The following is a 20651-nucleotide window of genomic DNA, read 5'->3' on the forward strand; positions in this document are numbered from 1 at the left end:
GTCTTGTTGCAGTGAGTGATCTCTCTCCTGAATCTCTAGTTGTTCAAACTCTGCACCAGCATGTTGTACACAGTTGTTTCAATCCTCCTTTCAACATACATTGCTTGGGTACTGGTTTCATAGGGCAGGTGTCTTGCTAGATCCTAGAGGAAGAAGTTAAATGAGACGGTCCCTCCACTGAACTATGCAGAGCGCCTGCATGGGAGAGCCAGAGATCAATCAAGCATTTGGGGAATCAGACAGCACCGTTTGTGCAGCGCTGGTACAAATGGTTTAGGCTGATGCAAATGACACTGAGCACCAGAGAACCTCCCAGGTAGATGGAGCAGCACACTTTCACAGGCTTCAGCTGCATCAGCTAAGGACCTCAGCGTGTGAGGATGCTGCTGTAAATGTTGTGAATTAGACTGTGAATGCTACCAATCATCAATATCTCTGGCCATATTCCCTTGGCAGGACACTGAACTGAAGGTTTTTAGGTGGTATGTCTATCAGGGAGACTCTTAAAGCCACCCTACAGTGCTGTGATTGAGGCAGAACTTGGCACAGGGAACGTTGAACTGTATTGGAAACCGGGCAGAATGGCTGTTCCTGAGTGGGAGTCAGTTGTCAATGTCTCAGTAGCAAGGGGATTGGCAGAAGACTTGGGGACATACCACACATCTACTGAGGGGTGAGGGGGTCTGCTGTAGACATTGGGATGGGGAGCCTTCTATCCAGACCTCATCCCATGCTGAAATGCATGGGTGATGCAGAGGGAGGTAAGAGAAATGCCCATGTTATGCTGGCAGGCTCTTAGCTGTCCCATCTTCCCCTCACTCATTTGAGGCTCCTGTGTAGGAGGTAAACACATTAGCTTCCAGGAAGCTTGGTGGGTACCAGAAGTACTGAGAGTGTACAATCATTCTGTTCTTATTGTTCTCCCGCGCCAGCTCCACGCATGAGAACAAGCACTACTATAGATTCAGTTTCCTGTCCTTTAGGGAAATTGGGGCTGTCTCCCTTTGGAGACCTCAGGACCATGAAGACATGTGACATAGCAGCTTAAGATGAGATGAGGCTTACATTTGCAACAGGATCTCCTGACTAGATCTCAAATGGGGAAACTCCAGAAGAGCGGGGTATTTTCCTTCATATCCTGAACTGTCTGGCCAAAGAGCATTCTGTAGCACAAGGTGACAGAACTGGCTAGGCAGTCTTTCACATGCCTGTCTTTGGTTTAAACATGATACATTTCTTGTGTCTCCCTGCCTGGGTCATGGGGTGGCTAGATGTTTGGTTAAACATTGTTGTAGTTGCCAGGATCAGTGTCTCTGAGAACTGTTTGAACTGAGCAAAAGACCTCCCTGAGGGAAAGAGATCTGCCTCTCCAGTGTGACACGGCTGGGCCAATCCACTGAGTTTCTGACTATAACAAAGCAAATGGTTATCCTTCATAAGTGACCATGTTATCCAGCTTCTGGATTTCGACTTGGCCTAGACCTCTGCTATCAACTCTCCTTGATCTCCAACTTGGTGAAGCAGATTTGCAGCCTTCTCAGCCTCCAGAATCTTGTGAGTCAATTCACAACAATGCAGAAATCATTCCTAGTGGTTCTATGTCTCTGGGCAACCCTGAGTAACAATGCCTGGATATTTGAGAAGAATACACTAACAAAATGCCTCGTGTGTTAAAGAGCAATACAGGCAGTGATGAAAGAAGAGCAATGGCAGGCCCTTCTTGGGAAGAAGCAAAGGGAATGGAGAAGTAATCATATGTATTTATTAAACAGCACCTAATGGCTAGGTATGAGCCAAAGGACTTTAATTTGGGACAAAATTGGGTGTACATAACTACATGTGAGATTAGTGGTTCTTGCTGATGCTGCTCTAGAGGTGGGGAGAGGGAAACACAGAGAGATTGAAGAGTTGGATCCAGGTTTTGAAAGCAGGCATGACCCAATGCCAACAGACATTCAATATCACCACACAGTGTGAAGGAAACAACCTTACAGTAGTATCACCACCTAGCTTCCATACAGCTCTTATCTCCAAAAGGACTAGAAATAAGAGGGACCATTGGAGAAGAATACTCACTACGTCTGTTACAGGGCTTGACACTCAGAAAACATCTAAGAGAAGATTAGTGAAAAGTCAAAGGATGATTGGACCTTGAAAGAAATAAACAGAGATCGCCCTAAAGAAAATGTTGATAGAATAAGGAACCTCACAGGACACACTCTTTCAAGGTGAGAACTACAGGTCACAGGGTCATGGCTCCCATGCACACATTACCTCTGAGGAAGTCGGCTTGCAGTATCCAGCTCCAAAGACCAAGTTTTCCAGAGAAATAGTGGGCTGTTCTGGTCCTGCGTCTAGGCCACCTTTCCCTAACCAGGAGCCTCTTCCTGGGCGGGTGAAACTGTAAAGAAGAGTAAGGAGAAAACGGGAGGTGAGTAAGCCACCATGTGTTAAATCAGCTCCCTCTGGGCTGCAACGGAGGAGCCTGTGGTACAAATTTAAGTGGTGTTCCAGCAGGAGGGTCTGGATGTTGTGTTTCCAAGGCTATCTAATGGGTGAGCATTCTTGGATGTGCGCATCAGCAGAGGTACAGAGAGGTTTCTGACTGAGAGGTTATTGAGGGTATGTCCTAGGGAATCATCTTCCTGGGAGGCAGCTAGAAGGAACTTCTGACCAGAGCAGAAGACACCCCCACCCTGCCAAGTTCATCAAGCTCTTGAGATCTGCTTCTGCCCTCATGGTGTCATTGCCTTGCATGAGCTCTTTCTAGTCTTAGTCCCTCCTTGCTTCTACTTGCCTTTGGGTGAAAGTCATAAAACTATGTTCATCTCCACGACCAATGCAAGACCCCTGTGAAATGTCCTAGACTGCTATAATCTATAAAGTACTCCTGTATGTTATCTGGGAATGCTGTAATCTCATCAAGAGAAAAAAAAAAACATGGGTTTTTTTTTCTGCCCAATTCTGATTCATTATAAAGGTCATCTGGCAGGTCATCTGGCTATCATCAATCTTAGACTCAATGGAGATTTAGGAATGTGACTAGATCGTGTGTCCTTATGATATTTAGGTATATGGTCAGTCCTCCTACCTTAAGCTTTGTGATTTTCCTCCAATAATAAATGAGAATAAAGCTGCTTACACTGTTTTCCCTTTCCTTCAAATATCATCTATTAAAGCGCTACTGACTCAGATGAGATTTTATGTATTCAGGATGGTATGTGAGATCGTGTCTTCTATATATAATAGGGAAGCTGCACACATGAAATCTCAAAAATACAGCTGCCTAAACAAGACTTTCACAGTAAGTATACCAGTTGCCACGTCTCTGTGAAATTTCACAAGGCCCTAAACCAAAATGAAGAGCTTCGGGAAGTGGGTAAAAAAATTCTTCTGCAGAGACAAGCCACCTCATAGTTTTTACAATACCAACTGGGCATCCCTAAGCGTGCACACACACATGCACACAAACACACACACACATTATCAGCAACACTAACCAAACTCAACGGGTGTATATATAAACGTAATGATAATAATTAAAGAAGAAAAGGTCATGAATATGAGAGGGACTACAGGGGACACAGAAGTTGGAAAGAGGAGGGAGAGAATGAAAAATAATGTAAATACAGTACTCGTGTATGAAGTTCTAAAGAAATTAAAAATCTAATAGCTTATTTAGACACATTTTTAATTCTATAGTTACCATTTTGTAGGTATGTCTTAATCTCCGAAAGAGACTAAGAGTCTCTCATGGCAAAACAAAACAAAACAAAATGGTCTCTACCATGAATGTCCTCAGATGTCACCATCTTTGCTCTGGGTGCTTGCGCTAAGTGAGGCAGATTTCAGACGAGGAACTCATGCTTCTGGTAGCAATATTGGCAGAGAAATAAAGTTAAGGTTACATTTTCATTGAATTCATTTATCCAAGTATTATTAGTCTAATACCACAAGCCAGAGAGTGCATGGGGTGTCAGAGTGGCAAAGTGGTAATGTGTCACTTACACTTTAAGCACACATCGGCCTAGAAGGGGACTCAAACCCATCAGTCAATGTTGGAACGTGGTGGGATGCATAGCAGCCAATGGGCATAGAGGAGAAGTGTATGAAATGAGCTGGATGAAAGGGCTGAGTACACAGAAGTGCTGTGGCACAGTAGGCAGCCACAACAGTGTGGAAGTCACACCCGCTAGCAGGAGTCCCTAACCAGCAGCACCACTTACATAATAGGACCTGGGCTGGATTTGAACCTCCTACGTCATCTCCTGTCAGAAGGATTAACGCACTTGAGCCATGGGGTATCATGGAGACTCCTGATAGTTGCAAAAGTTAGCTTAAAGTGTAAGATCTAGCAAACAGTGACACTGAAGAAAATTTGCTGGTAAGTATTCTTGAGAATCTAATTGGATCAAAGTCACTCGGTCACTAACTACATAACTACATGTGCATTGGCTCGTGGGATTCCAATCATATTTAGTTCCTTGGTTTTAACTTCGGTGTCATCACAAGTAATTTGGGGGTAACGTAAAGCATGTAGGAGTATTACACACATAGGTTACAGGAAAACCTATAATTTAATATATGTGCCCTGAGCTTCTGGGTATTTAGGTACCTGAGGATACCCTGCCTTACTGAGGGACAATTGTATTATAGAATACTAATAATATTTGAATTTGCTTTGTTTTGTTTTGTTCTTTTGAGACATATATATACATACATGTATGTATATATATATATGTGTGTATATATACATATATATATATTTATATGTGTGTGTTTGGCCAAGTTCCTCGTCCTCCTTCCCCAACTTCCTGAGTGCTAAGATTACAGACATGCCTCACCACATCTGCCTTTGGATTTGTATTGAACTGAGAGTTAAAGCAAATTTACCATACAGACAGAAGGAGCACTCTAGAAGAAAAAAGTGTGTGTACATAAGGAATCATGACCCCTTCCCTGGGATATCTGCCAACAAAGGATGAAAATACTTGCTATTTAATTTTGGCTTTTAGTTGGCATCTCTACTGGAGGGAGCCCCTAGGAGACACTTGACTTTACCTATTTGAAGATTAAAAACTATGTAAAAACTAGATTTTCTTTGGTCGTTCCCAGCAAAGGCTAAGGGTCTTTTGAGGTGAAATTTCTGTTTCTTAGCTGCAGCATCCGTGTTGGACCTAACTGATCCTATGAGCGTGCTTTTCTGGAAAAGCTGCTGCTTACCCTATTTGACAGGTATTTCCCACAAGCTTAAAGGGTTCCCTTTGTTCCAAGGTACCATGTGTCAAGACAGAAATTCTTCTTGCAAAACCCAGAGAGTGGAAGGCGGTTCTATTTTTACCCCATCTGTGAAGTTTAACTCTTCAGCAGCTGTGCCTGCTCCCATCTGGAAGGCTGCTGCCGACAAACTTGCCGAGTTTGCTCCTACCGAAAGGTTAAACTTTCTGCTAAGACAACCTGGTTCCAAACCCATGGTAAGATAGCATCGGAGTCCCTAGCAACATTAGAGCCAAAAGGTGATGTCAGGTGCTAGGAAGCCTTTGGACATCTTGGTTGTCCTCCTGCCTGCATTAGTGACCCTCCTGCCTGATGAAGCTTGAGAGGGCTACATCTTGAGGATTGTTCTGAGGCATAGGCCTTTAGTACCTCTGTAAACTCAACTAATTCGTGTCCAACCCCTGGATGCATCATTAATTACACTGCCAAAATCTGACTCCAATTTACCTTCCCAAATTCAACTTTCGCTGTCACACTCTTGTCCCCTGGGTAGAACAATGTCTTCTGTAAAGCTTCCCTCTGGGTCACAAGGAGAGGCACACACCCCTGTGCAGAAAGCTTCCTGCTATTTGTCAGGAGCTTATCGGTGCCAAATGACTGGCCTAGAATACAGTGGCTGCTTTACAAAAATTAATCTCCTGGATGCATGCATTAACCAAGGGCTTCCCGTGTGCTGTCATTGAATCCTTCCAACTGTCTGCTGCTAACTGAACCTGAATCTTGCATGCTCAAGTGTACAGTTGGAAAGTGGAATCTCAGATTTGGCACTGGGGGCTACCCAGTCCTGAAGCCCATTCTTCAAACTGCTACCTAACCCAGGCCTTGCCAGTACTTTGCACACCCCTCAGTTTGGAAGCTTACCACCCGGATTTCTTCTAGACTCTGAGTCTCTTAACAGCCAGGGGTACAATATGTGCATCTCAGAGTTGCTAGTTTTCAATTCTTCTGAGCCTTTATTACACATGTGTTCATTATGTGGGACCGTCTACACAGTTTTTATTATGTACAGTCAAAATATCTGTTGGTTTATTATCACAAAAATATTTGTTCACTTGTATATGTATGCATCTATATGGTGAAACAGGCACCTAGAGGCGTGAGATCAACTATTCAAAGATCCCCTTGGAAGTAAATGGAGGAACTAAGCAGCCAGATGTCCCTAACTCTAGCTGCATCGGCATAGCTAACTCTCTGGGACCCAGAATCCCCGGAAGGGTCACTTCCTTTTCCATCTGAGTTGTTGCCTGGCCTCCAGATGAACACTGTCCGCTGATCTCAGGACACACCTGCTCTGTCTCACCCTTGGCACACAGATTTCACACTGAGCCATGCAATGAAGCAGCCTTGTCAGAGGGAATCACCCAGCTAGGGAACATGCTCTGCAGGAGACTTGAACTCTTCTACTTTCTAGATTCTCCTTCTGTTGCAGCTTCCCAAGGTCATGGTTGCTTTCCCCGTTCCTACATTGTAATGTTTTTCTAACATTCTGCTATCACACTCACCCTATGTAATTCAACATACACATCAACCCACTGGATGCAGCTATCTGAAGAAGAGGTCTGTGCTGAGGCCTGTAGTGATATTTCATTTGCATTTTAATAAATAGATCCTGCCTGACGATCAAAGAGTAAAACAGCCCTACTGGTCAGCCTTACAGATCAGGCAATGGTAACACACACCTTTAATCCCAGTAGCTAAAGGCAGGATCACCATTTTTGGACTGAGGTTGAGGTAAGTACCAGCGGCTGGTTGCTTTGCTTTTCTGGTCTTCAGGTTGAACTCCAATCTCTATCCCTGAGGTTTTATAAATTGTGCTTTAAAGGACCCTACATGTCCCTCCCAGAATCACTGTGTATGAATTCTGATGTTTCTGCTGGTAAAGAAGAATAAAAACCATAGACCCCTAGTCCTTGTCCGTTTTACCCTTCAGCCCAGGACCTCCAGTGTAGGAACAGCTTCAATCGAAGAGCTCAGCAAAGTTTTGGGCAGAAGAACGTTAGGTACAGTCAGGTACAGAAAGCCACAAACTATTTGACATTGGCTCTCAGCTCCAAGCTCAGAGCTGTTTCTTACCATAAACTGTCTGCCCCTCTTAACTTCCCCATTCTCTCTTCTCTTTTCTATGTGTTCTAGTTTAATTTCCATAACTAAATGCTAACACTTCCCCAAACTTGCGCCATGAAATCCAGTTCTGCCTTCACAAATCATTTCACCTTAGCCAACAACCACATTTACTCTCTTGTTGGGCAATGCTTTCCATCCTAGTCACTCAATACATATCCAGTATCTCTATCAGTCTTATTCAGAATCAGAAATGACCCAGTTGGCCAGTAGCGCCCAGAAAAGCCATCCACAGATGAATAAAAATGGGTCAAGGAAGAAGTCATCTCTTGTTTTCTATTCCCAGACTCTAACAGACAGCAGACCTTTTAGGTTATAGACATAGAAATCAGCAAGGATTCTGCTTATTCTCACACACATGCATGCAAACTCATAGAAACTGTCTAGAACACAGACAATGGACAATTTTCCTTCCTCTGGGTTACAAAAATATACCCCCAATTCCTCATTGTACACACGTGCAACTGTTTACTTTCCTTGTTTAAAATGATCTAAATGGACATATTCAGCCATCCTGGGACCATGATGGATGGCCATGCATGGCCAACTACAATCACTCTTATGAGCTCTCTGCCTTCCCTTGTAGAACTAATGAAACCCAAGTTCTCTTCTGCATGTTGGAGATGCTGTACGGTGAGTCAATGAAGGGCAAAGGCAAACTATCTAAGAAGCAGACCTGCATTTGAGCAAACAGTGACTGGGGGAAGGAAGAGATTTGGACACCTGCTATGTACTAGCCCTGGCCTCCACTGGGATTCACTAAAATGTTCCACTAATGGCCCTCATTAAACTCAGTGGGTCACAAAATAACAAAAGACATGATTGTGTTAAAGGAACTCGTAAGGAAGAAAGGAGGTTGACAGGAGTGAGATGGTGAGAAAAAAGGTGGGAGTAAGAATAATGTGCATTTTATACACATATGAAGGTGTTAAGGAATGAATTATTTAAGCTTAAATTGAATATTAAATAATAAAGTGCTGGGAACCTTATAGATAACCAAAAATATCAAATGAATTTTAAAAATTTCAAAAAGTTTTATATAGAAGTTGGTGTTCTTATTTTACACACAGGGATTATGTAGCTCAGAAACACGAGGAACTTCTCAAGGCACAGTTAGAGACAAGTGAGGGCCAAGGGAAGAATCCAAATCTATGAGGTGTGAGCTCCAGTTTATACATTATCTCCCCCCCCCCACGCCAAAAAGTCCCCCATTGTCCTCTGTGATGCTGAGGCTGTCCCAAGCTTTCACCTACTACTTCTGTGGGCCAGCTGAAGATCCAACTTAAGTCAGCAACCATGGACTACCTTCTCTGGTGTGTGCTGAACACTTATGACAAGCTGTGTCTCTCAATGATGCATGGGATTAATGTTAGGGTGTCCTCTAACTTCATACCTGATCAAAGGTTGCTGCAAAGCCACCAGCGCAGCATGGATGGTCACGGAGATCACCGACAGGTGGAAGTAGTCAAACATGACAGGGACTTGGTGGTGCAAACCCCTCCGGGGGTGAAAGTGCAGGCCAAGCGTGCGACTGCTGATCATCGGTGTTCCGGTCACATCTCTCAGCCTGGAAGGCAAGTGAGTGAGCTCATGTGAGCGTGGTTGGTTGGCCATGCTGTCACTCAAGTAGCTCCACCTAATAGTCTCATCATCTTACTCAATTCTGCAATATGCGGCCTGGCTGAAAGAATTTGTCCCACAATTGGTAAATGAAGAATGAAGGCTACAGAACAACTCTGGGTCTCAGATCTTCTGTTGCTGCAAGTAAACCTGAACCTCAGAGATGGTAAAGATGACCATATCTTTCCAAGGTTCCTCTCATGACTGCAAATCTCTTGGACACTTTCCCCATTTTTCACCCCTCAAAGGATGAACACTGCTCTTAAAATGCTGAGCAGATTTTGTGAGGTTGTGAATTGTGCAGGATCTCTAGCTTCCAAGGGCAGGAGCGGTGACTAACTCATGTTTACATCTCTGGCATCTCACTGGTACAGACATGATGGAGAAGGTGATCAAGCCCATGGTTATGAAAATGTCAACTGATTGACTGAATGGACAAAGACCCAGAACACACTGCTTCCAGTTTCAGGAAGTGGTCCCTTTCCTTTGCTCTAGCACTTTGTAATCAATGCATACCCAATCCTAAGATACATACAGGCCACAGACAGACAAACCCAGAAGATACAAAAAGGGAGAATAATGTTTGTCTAGTCATAATTGCTGAAAACAGACTCTGTGGCTCTGCACAGAGAGCCAGAACTCGAGGAAAGCCACTATGAGCATCTTCCAGGAACACAACAAAGAGGATCTCTTCTTCCTCCATGGATAAGCAAATAGATTACAGAGAGGGAAGGGAGACAGTGAAGGCTCCCACAGCCCGACCCAGTATCAGTCCTTCCTTGTAGTCTTTGCCGTTTGTAGCTAAGGTTACACCAACCATTGGACCCCTGGTGCCCATTGTGGCTAGGTTTAACACGTTCTTTGTTTTAACCAGGATGAACTCAGATAAAGAAAGGTAGAGAATCCAAGCTGTGGGTGTCAGGAAGCTGTCAGCCTTCATACTCACTTTAATTTAGACAACAATGATCTGAAACTTAACTGTGGACTGGACCTTCTGCTTTCCCCTGTAAGACAAGCGTATAACATGCTTGCTAATCCTATCCATTCATAAAAGAACAAGTGAAACTAATGTGACTTATTTAACTTGTTCACAGTCATGAGAAAAACCTGCCATGCCAGACCAGTAGTCTCTGACTCTCCTCTGTGCTGCTACTGCACAGTATTGCTTTGTGCTCATGTAGACATTGACTCCTGACAGGGAGAACAACCCAAGCCTCCTTTGGAAGATGTAAGAAGAGAAGAGATCACTTTTCAGTGTTCTGAAATGAACAGAAGAAGCCCACTTCCTAGAGAATCTCAGAGCAGAGAAGATGCAGGTGATCTTTGGTGGATGAGGCAGTAGAATGTCTGGGGTTCTTATAAAGGAGCTAAGCAAACAAAATAATTAAACAACAGTAAAAGTTGCTATCTCACAGAAAGAACAGCCCACCAGACAGAATTATTACTCACACTTAGAAGGCCAACTTCCAAAATAAAATTAAGTCCAACTGAGAGAACCCACAGGAAGATGAATTGCCCCTTTAAGTATTAAACAATTTCCTATCTGCTGAGCTGTGCAGAGACAGGCAGGACTGTGTGGGGGTGAGTGTTCGAACCCTGTACAAGCAGGTACTCACAGACCATTTTAAATCAGAGAGTGTAGATAGGATTGTGGTCCCAAGTATGTGACTTTGGGGACTGAATAAGCTTTGGTGGGAACAGAGCTGTCCTATGTACTATTTAGTAGCACCTCTTTTTTCCACGCACTAGATGTCAGCATTATTGTTACCGCCAGTAACATGGCATGGTCAAAGCCTTGTGACATCATTGTCCTACTGATATATAAGAGGGACTTCACAGCCTGTCTAACTCTGGTGAAACAGCAGCCTCCCATTTCATCCCTTTTTGTTTGTTTTCTATACACTGCTATAAAAAGTGAAAAAATAAATAAATAAAAACATCTATCCCTCTTAAGAATGTTACAAATCCTGATGCCCATCTTATATGCTACTGAAATTTGGAAAATTACACAGATTTGTCCCACATGTCCTAATTGAAGATTGCTGAACCTAAGTGGGGGGCAAGTTATTCTCAAGGGAGAAACATGTGCTGTTGAGATCAGACACTATGTCAGGAACATGAATACTCTCGGCAGCCCAGAGATAAGGTCTTATCAGCTACAATTTAATAAATATTTCTTCTCAGTGAATCGACCCCACCAAATCTCTTGACATCTTAGTAGAGATTCTTCTTTGCTTCAGAGTCACAATGATTCAGTTTCCATTATTGTGAGAACCCTCAAGAAAGTCCTAAATAGAGAGAGTCTGAACTCCAAGGAAGGGAAGAGAAAGCAACTCTGACACTATTAGACCCTATTCTGCCACTCTTAGTCCCCACCCAACCTCCAGTTCCTGTTCTTCAAAAGGAAAAGGGATTTAGGAAGTGGTCTCCAGTGTCCATGTACTGAGAAATACTTTCTCTTCTATCAGGTTCAGTGTGGTTGGATTTATATTGAGGTCTTTAATCCATTTGGGCTTGAGTTTTGTGCATGGTGATAGATAAGGATCTATTTGCATTCTTCTACATGTTTACGTCCGGTTATGCCAGAACCATTTGGTGAAGATGCAAATTTCTTTTATCCATTGTATAAATTTAGCTGCTATTTAAATCAGGTGTTTGTAGGTTTGTGGATTAATATCCCGGGTCTTTGATTCTATTCCATTGGTTAACCTGTTTGTTTTTATGCCAACACCAAATTGTTTTTATCGCTGTAGTTTTATAATAGAGCTTGATGTCAGGGATGGTGATGCCTTCAGAAGTTTCTGTATGGTACAGGATTGTTTAAGCTATCTTGGGTTTTTTGTTTTTCCATATGAAGTTGAGTATTGTTCTTTCAAGGTCTGCGAAGGATTGTGTTGGGATTTTGATGGGGATTGCATTGAATCTATAGATTGCTTTTGGTAGTGTTGCCATTTTTTATTATGTTGATCCTAGCTATCCAAGAGAATGGGAGGTCCTTCTAATAAGAGAGAGAGGAAAGGATTATCATCCTTTTGTACACTAAAACCAAAGAAGGAGTTCTGACGGGGGTAACTGCCTTCTGAACCTTAGAGCTGTTGATGTAGAGTCCCGGTGCCTGACTTATCCTGCACTATCTCTCTGGATAATAGCTGGGTTTGAATGGCTGTGATGGGAAAGCAATCTGTATGGAATAGCTCCCACAATTTTAGGAAGGGGATTAAAATTACTTTACACAGCCCCCATGGACCACATGTGGATTCTATGAAAAGGATCAGCCACAAATATTTTCCAAAAAGCCATGAGTGGCCACAAGAGAGTGGAGTTTATCAACAGACTTTAGGGATGGGGCAGAGTTGGGGAGGAGGTGTGCATAATGGTCATGCCAGCAAGTAACTCAGAAGAACCCTAATAATGACTGAGCGTTTACCCTAGAAAGGACACTGCTTACCTGCACTCAAATGACTCCCCAGCCTTTTACTCTATCTTCCTTACTCATTGTGTCTGATCTACAAACCACAGAGGTAGGGAGAAAGCAAGCTAAGAAAGGAATACAAAGCCTCCATCTCCCTTTTGGGATTTTGAGAACCTCCTTACTGAGTGGGAAATAAACCTTAAATGAGATGAGTGCTTAAAGGGCCCGAATGAGTGGGAAATAAACCTTGAGTGGGATGAGCGTTTCAAGGTTTTGGTGTCACACTTTTTAATACCTCAGAGAAAGATTGTTTATATAATTCCTGAAAGAATGTGGAAAGGCTTAAGAGGCAAATAGCACAGCCCAGGATAGAGGGAAGAGGGCACGGAGCACACTTGAAGGAAGCAGTTAAGCAAAGGAAGAGAACTTCTTCCTATTTCCTTGGCAAGTTTTACATAAACAGATTTTCAGTTCACAGAGAGTTGAAGGACAATAGCAGATGTTCAGTATGAACACATGGAAAACCAGGAAGGATGATTTGGAGGGGGTTTTGGTTGTCTCGTACATGCAGACATTACTCTAAAACCCCCAAGTCAGTACCACACAGAAAAAAAAATGCTTTAAGTAAAAGATACCAATTAATAAGGCAAGAAGCCAACAGTTTTCTGTGTGCAGAACCCGAGCAGCCTGGCTCCAAATGAGTGAGCTTTTCCAGGCTCTGGCAGACATGCTGTGATGGCAAATCACGGCTGTCGACTTGACAGCATCTAGAATCAGTTAAAACCGGAGCAGCTGGGCACCCCTGTGAGTGATTTTCTCGATAAGTTTCTTTGAAGCAGGAAGACCCACCTTAAATCTGACGGCTACATAAAAGAGACACGGAAGAGGGGAACTAGGAGTTTTGCCTACTTGCTCTCGCTCTTGCTGGCAAGTCTATCTATTCCTTTGCTGCATCATTCTTTCTCTGGTAATCACACCAACTTCTTCCAACATCCTTTGGATCCTAATGTAGACTGAAGATCAACATCTCGCCAGCAATCTCCCCCCACCCCCACAGACCTTCAGCACCAGACTGGGACTGCAGAGACATTCAGCATCATGGACTGAGCAACTTCTGGATTCTTGGCCACTCTAGCACGAGTCAGCCATTGCTGGACTATGTGGACCAAACCACAAAAGTTTATAAAACCTAATAAATCTTGTGTCTGTGTGTGTGTGTACATGTATGTTTATGTGTGTGTGCGCACATGTGTGTGTGTGATGCTATCATAACTGTTCCTTAGAAAACCTTGACTAATACAATGTCTATCCCATATTCCTGGTAAATTGGAACATCTGAGGGACATTTCAGATTACTAGTAACTAGTTATTCCAGGGAAATTATGAGCTTTGAGGAAGACCTAAGAGTGAGGTATGGGGTGAAGGAAGAACCCTCCCTACACAGACCAAAGATGTCCATGACACTCACTGCTGCTCACTGTCCGTAAAGTGCAGGTCCACCTTGAGCTGAAACTCGACCTCGCTCAGTGCATCTTCTACCTGAAAGACAAAGACCAAGAGAGATCAGCAATCAACTAGTAATCCAATTGGAACATTTACCTGACTGTTTCTCAAGGAAGATAAACAGAATCTCACTATCAAGTGCCACTGACGAAGAGTAAGAATATCTATGCACAAGACATCGTGTTCTGGAAAAGCAAACTCTTAGAACAGGAATATCCGATGGAAAATGAAAGCAAAGGATTTGCACAGCCAGCTTGGTAAAAGTATATTTTCAACCATTATTAAACAAGCATCCTTGTAATGCTTCATCGCCCTTGTCAACTTGATGAAATATAGAGTCTGAGCACCAGATTTAGTGGTCACAATTCTCTGGGAATTGAAGCTAGACTGAGTCTAATTATGATTCTAGCATAAGATGTCATCAGTGTTTTTGATCTTGGCCATTCTTACAGGTGTAAGATGGAATCTCAGAGTTGATTTGATTTGCATTTCTCTGATGACTAAGGATGTTGAGCATTTCCTTAAGTGTCTTTCAACCATTTTAGATTCCTCTGTTGAGAGTTCTCTGTTGAGGTCTGTACTCCATTTTTTTTATTGTATTATTTGTTCTTTTGATGGACAATTTCTAAAGTTCTTTGTATATTTTGGAGATCAGACCTCTGTCTGATGTGGGGTTGGTGAAGATCTTTTCCCATTCTGTAAGCTGTCATTTTGTCTTGTTGACCATGTCCTTTGCTTTACAGAAGCTTTTCAGTTTCGGGAGGTCCCATTTATTAATTGTTTCTCTCAGTGTCTGTGCTGCTGGGGTTATTGCCAGTGTGTTCAAGTGTACTTCCCATTTTCTCTTCTATGAGGTTCAGTGTGGTTGGCTTTATGTTGAGGTCTTTGATCCATTTGAACTTGAGTTTTATGCATGGTGATAGATATGGGTCTATTTTCATTCTTCTAGATGTTGATATCCAGTTATGCCAGCGCCAATGGTAAATATGCTTCTTTTTATCATTTAATACTTTTTTGCTTCTTTGTCAACAATCAGGTGCTCAAAAGTGTTTGGATTAATATTCGTGTCTTCTATTCGGTTCCATTGGTCCTCCTGTCTGTTTTTATGCCAATACCAGGCTGTTTTCAGTATTGTATCTCTGTAGTAGAGTTTAAAGTCAAAGATTGTAATGCCTCTAGAAGTTCTTTTATTGTACAGAATTGTTTTGGCTGTCTGGGGTTTTTTGCTTTTCCATATGAAGTACCGTTCTTTCGAAGTCTGTGAAGAATTTTGATGGGATTTTGATGGGCATTGCATTGAATCTGTAGATTGCTTTTGGTAAAATTGCCATTTTTACTATGTTAATTCTGCCTACCCAAAAGCATGGGAGATTTTTCCACTTTCTGGTGTCTTCTTCAATTTTTTTCTTCAAAGATTTAAAGTTCTTGTCATACAAGTCTTCCACTTGTTTGGTTAGAGTTACTCTGGGATATTTTATGCCATTTGTAGATATTGTGAAGGGTGATGTTTCTCTGATTCTTTCCCAGCCCTTTTATCATCTATGTACAAGAGGGCTACTGGATTTTTTTTTTAGTTAATCTTATATCCTGCTACATTACTGAAAGAGTTTATGAGTTGTAGAAATTCCTTTGTAGAATTTTTGGGGTCGCTTATATATACTATCATATCATCAGCAAATAGTGAGAGTTTGACTTCTTTTCTGATTTGTATCCCCTTGATTTCCTTTTGTTGTTTTATTGCTCTAGCTAGGACCTCAAGAACTATATTGAATAGATATGGAGAGAGTGGACAACCTTGTCTTGTTCCTGATTTCAGTGGGATTGCTGTGAGTTTCTCTCCATTTAGTTCAATGTTGGCTGTTGGCTTGCTGTATATTGCCTTTATTATGTTTAGGTATGTTCCTTGTATATCTGCTCTCTTCATTTGTCTATTTATTTAACGTTGTGACCATAATTTCCCCATCCTTTTCTTTTCCTGTTTTCTTTCCAGGATCAGGAATAGGTTCCCAAAAGCCAGCCAAAGCATTAGGAACAACCCTTATTCCCATTGTTAGATTTACCACAGTAGACCAAGCTACACAACTGCCACACACACACACACACACACACACACACACACACACACACACACACGGAGGGGGGCCTAGATCATTTATGTAAAGGCTCCCTGGTTGTTGGTATAGATTGTAAATTCCTATGAGCCAAGTTAGTTGTTTTTGTGGGGGTTTTTTTGTGTGATGTCCCTGCTCAACTATGTTTATAGCAGCTTTATTCATAATAGTCAGAAACTGGAAACAACTAGGATGTCAATGATGAATGGATTAAAAAATGTGGTACATCTACACAATGGAGTATTAATCAGCTTTAAAAACAATGACATCAGGAAATTGAAAGAGAAGAGATGGAAATAGAAAAAAATATTCTGAATGAGGTAATTCAGACTGAGAAAGATAAACATGGTATGTACTTATGAATAAGTAGATATTAGTTGTAAATTATAACCATGCTAAAATCCACAGATCCATAGAGGCTATGGAAAAAGAAAAGGCCAAGAGGGGACCCATGGATCTCCCTGGGAAAGGGAAGTAGAAAATAACTCCTAGGTGTATTGGGGACAGGTCAGATGGGAAATTGGGCATCTGGTTTGGAGAATGGACGGAGTGGAGATGACTGGAAGAGGACATTTCAAGCTCAGGTAAAAACCTGGGGCAAGGAAAACTCCCTTTAATCTCAAGGATGACCCAGTTAAGACTCCTAGCAATAGTGGATACATAGCCTGAACTAGCCATGCCCTGTGATCAGATTGGTGACTACTGCAATTGTCATCAGAGAGCCTTCATCCAGTAACTGATGGAAACAGATGCATAGACCCACAGCCAAACATTAGCCATAGCTTGGGGAATTCTGCTGAAGAGGGGGAGGGAGGATTGTAGAAGTCAGCAGGGGCATGGCCCGCTCTTATAGCCCATTTTTTTACAGACTGCTTTATCTACATGGAGTCCACCACTTCCTGGGTATAACTGAACTCTGTTCTCTGGGCTACCTCGGCTATCAAATGGCTTGACTACTGAGTTCCTCTGTTTCTGTTCAGCTGTACCTATTTGTCTTCAGGCTCACCAATGCCCACATAGGAAACAGCAGCAACCACCTTTGTGTCTTTGGTCTCATTTCCCACACTTATACCTTGGTTGGTCTCATTCCTCTTCCTTCTGAACGAAACCATAAGAACGGGGGTTCTCAGCTTTACTAATGCTATGGTCCTTTAAGACAATTCCTCATGTGGTGACCCCAAACCATAAAATTATTTCTTTGCTACTTCATAACTGTAATTTAGGCATTGTTATCAACTGTAATGTAAGCATCTGATATGCAGGATTTCTGATATTTGAACCCTTTAGGAGTCACAACCGCGGACTGAAAACCACTGCTCTAGAACATGGCAATTACGTTGCATTCAGTGAGATGGCTATGGTTTCCTCTGTCATATCCGGAAACTTCCAGGTTCACCTCTGTGCACTCCCTGTGCCACTAAATAAGACTCCTCACCCTAGCCCCTGCTTCCCTAAATTTGCCCTTGACTGGTCTGCCACTTTCCAGTGTACTGCTGCCCTTGGTCCATAAGCTTCCAAGTGTTTCCCATGGAAAGGTACCCAAGAGGGACTTGCTCAACCTCTGAATCAACTTACCTCTACCCTCGTAGCCTCTGAACCACTAGGACTTGGGAACTAGAACTTTGCATTTCCTAGCTTCTGTTCTATGGGTGTACAAAAGAATCTCCCTTTAGAGAATTTCTATTTCTATAAAAGAGTGGTTCTCCACCTTCCTTATGCTATGACCCTTTAATACAGTTCCTTATGTTGTGGTGACCCTCAATCGTAAATTTTTTTCATTGCTACTTCACAACTGTAATTTTATGACTGTCAGAAACTGTAATGTAAATATCTGTATTTTCTTGATAGTCATAAAAGACCCCTATGAATGGGTCATCTGCTCCTCCCCCACCCCCGAAGGAGTCACAAAGCACAGGCTGAGACCACTGCTATCTAATGTAATTTTGTTCAGTATCACTCTCTGCTGTAATTGCTTTCTCTCTTCTTCACAGAGTTAAGTATCCTCTTGTTAATCTGTACATCTTCTTTGCCTTGACTGCTGGGAACTTGGCCCTCCACATGTGAACTGCCATTAAATGCAGAAGATACTCATGCATATTTTTCTGGTTTATTTATCTTGAGAATGCTTTTCCTTCCCTTTCTAAGTTTATCTTCTCTCTCTTATTCTAGATATTTTTATTAATAATAATTATATTATATATATATATATTTTATGTCTGCCTCCCTCTTATTATTCTATATATTTTTATGTCTGCCTAAATCTTCTATGTCACTACAGCAAATATGAATAAAATATCCAGAGGGCCTTCAGAGCCACTCTTTGTGTTTACTGTGAAACATCCATCAGATTCCTTAGCTTCTAGTTAGTTCTCTCTGTACTCAGTTCTGGTTCGCATCCTTGGCCTCAATGTAGAGACTGCATCTTCTTTGCTTCCATAATGTGCTTGTTGGTTAGGCATCCATTATCCAAATGTGTGTTGTACACAATATTTCAACCTGCATCTATGAATACATTATCTGCCCAGGCAATAAGAAGCAGTTTAAGTCCATTGATATGTATTCGAAAAGAACTAATACGTTCATATGTTCATCACAAATGTAATTTTTCAGATAGGTCTTATTCACTTTAGCTCTGGATATAATGATTAGTTGAAACATTTCTTGCTACCATATAGATTATCTATAAAACAATAATAAATACTATCTTACAGAGAAAAGTAAGTAGACATGCAGAAGAAAACAATATGTCCTAAGAAACACTTTCTATTTAATACCAGAGTGTTATAACTTACAGGGGTGAAACTGACAGGCTCTAAACTGTTAAGGGCAAGAAAATATGATGCAATTGAAGTGGAATAATGCCTAGATACCCAATACATTTATCTAATAGGTAAACGGTAGTGCCAAAACACCTAGCGGAGTCTCCCATTTGCTACTTTCTCTCCAGCATACAGTACAGACTGAGTGAGCGCTTAGAAAGCCTTGGCTGAAGAGATGCCTGAGTTAATGAATAAGGAAAGAGTAGCAAATCAGGACCAGCCTCCCTACGTAGAGCACAAAAGATGTGTACAGTAAGCCAATAACCGGAGTACAGAAACGGTTATCAGGTGCTCAATGGGAGTCTGCTGTACAGCAAGGGCCAGAGGTGAGCAGAAGGCTCTTAAGTTTGTTTAAAGTAGAGGCGTTCTTCATATCATACATGCCTCCATTGTGAAATAAACAGCCAGAATGTGGGAACAAAGATTCAAGCTATTGACTGTGGGAACAAGAACAATAGTCCAGAGGCCTTCAAAATACACTCATTTAGCAAATGAAAATATTTTATTCAAGTTCCAATCAAAGCAAACAATGTGCCAAGGCCTCTAAACTTAGTCTGGCTTTCCCCCTCTCTGCAGGAAAGGATTCTCCCTCTTCTCTGTCTCATGAATTCCATCCAGTACATGTTTCTTAAAGGGCACTCCTCTGTGAATGAGTTCTAGCTCTAGATTGGTCACCCCAAAATTCTTTCTCCATTCATGGAGCCTCTTGATTTCCTCCCAGCTATGGCCAGTTTTGCTAAGCAAGACACATGCTTATAAATTTGCTTGCTCACTGAGCTATTAGCCCCTTGAAGTCAGCAGAGTTCGGTACCTTCTTTACTTCTGTGTCTTATCCTAACCCCAAGTTTGTAAAGAACAGATAATCCAAACCATCTGATGAAGGATTTCTGGACAATATGCCTGAGCAGAGATACACTGCAGCAAGGAGGAGCGACAGCAAATGACCAGGACTTTGTGGAATGATCACATGTGTGATGAGAAGAAGAGAAAAAGCTGTCAGAAACAGGTGAATATAGGAACCATAAATTCTTACCAGATCTCGGAATCAATCTGTAGCTTCTTCACTCACCCTGAATCCAGCAATGAGAGGGAAAGGTTAGCCAGAAAAGAAAACCTCTTGCGACTGGCAGGAGATCAAGACTTACCCTCTCACCATCCAAGAGCAAATGAGCCCGGAAGAGCATGGCATCATTTACAGGAACTTCTTCATTCCTGTATAAGATCTGGAAGACTCGGCTGTGCACGGCACTCTCATGGACACAGGCTGAATGCAGGCTGCTGCTCTCTGCAAACAGGAAGGTAATTAGTAGGAGGCCATGAACTTCCAAACTATCCTGAAAACACAGTCCCATCAGGTTTCTTTCTGGCTTTGGGGATACTAGGACTCAAATCCACATTCTAGTTTCCAAAGCTTAAGATGAGTCCCCGGCATGGGAACATCTGTGTTCACTGGAGGAAACTGTCTCTCAAGAGAACCTTGTAAAATGTCTTATACAACCCATGACTTTGGCAAAGTAACTCTTGCTGTGAGCAGTATTCCCATCAGGAAGTTAGTGCCTGCAAATTTCCTCACCTGATCACAGGTCAGTTCTATGAGTTCTTTCACCTCCATGCAGGAAACAGAGCATGAGGAGTAACTAGAGGAGGTTACCCTCTTTCTACAAAGACCCTATAACTTCGCAGCAGCCCCTCCCAAATGCTACCATATCTTGTTTGATCTGAGGACTGTTCTGTCTAGAATTTTAGGCCAATGTCACATTCTCATTGTACTGCTGACAAGCACTTTGA

General features: G+C 42.2%; 1 protein-coding gene across 2 annotated transcripts in view; it reads right to left on the reverse strand.

Annotated features, from left to right (window-relative positions):
• The window catches only part of Fam135b (family with sequence similarity 135 member B), a 257618-nt gene that overhangs the window by 66014 nt on the left and 170953 nt on the right, over positions 1-20651 (reverse strand). For both annotated transcript variants that reach the window (XM_057792049.1, XM_057792048.1), the window contains exons 4-7: positions 20009-20148; positions 13899-13969; positions 8792-8965; positions 2275-2401 (exon numbers count right to left, since the gene is read on the reverse strand). In XM_057792049.1, the coding sequence (XP_057648032.1) occupies positions 2275-2401; positions 8792-8965; positions 13899-13969; positions 20009-20148 (512 nt within the window). The remainder of the gene's footprint in view (positions 1-2274; positions 2402-8791; positions 8966-13898; positions 13970-20008; positions 20149-20651) is intronic.

The sequence above is a fragment of the Chionomys nivalis genome, chromosome 17 (assembly GCF_950005125.1).
Source record: "Chionomys nivalis chromosome 17, mChiNiv1.1, whole genome shotgun sequence".
Taxonomy (NCBI): Eukaryota; Metazoa; Chordata; class Mammalia; order Rodentia; family Cricetidae; genus Chionomys; species Chionomys nivalis.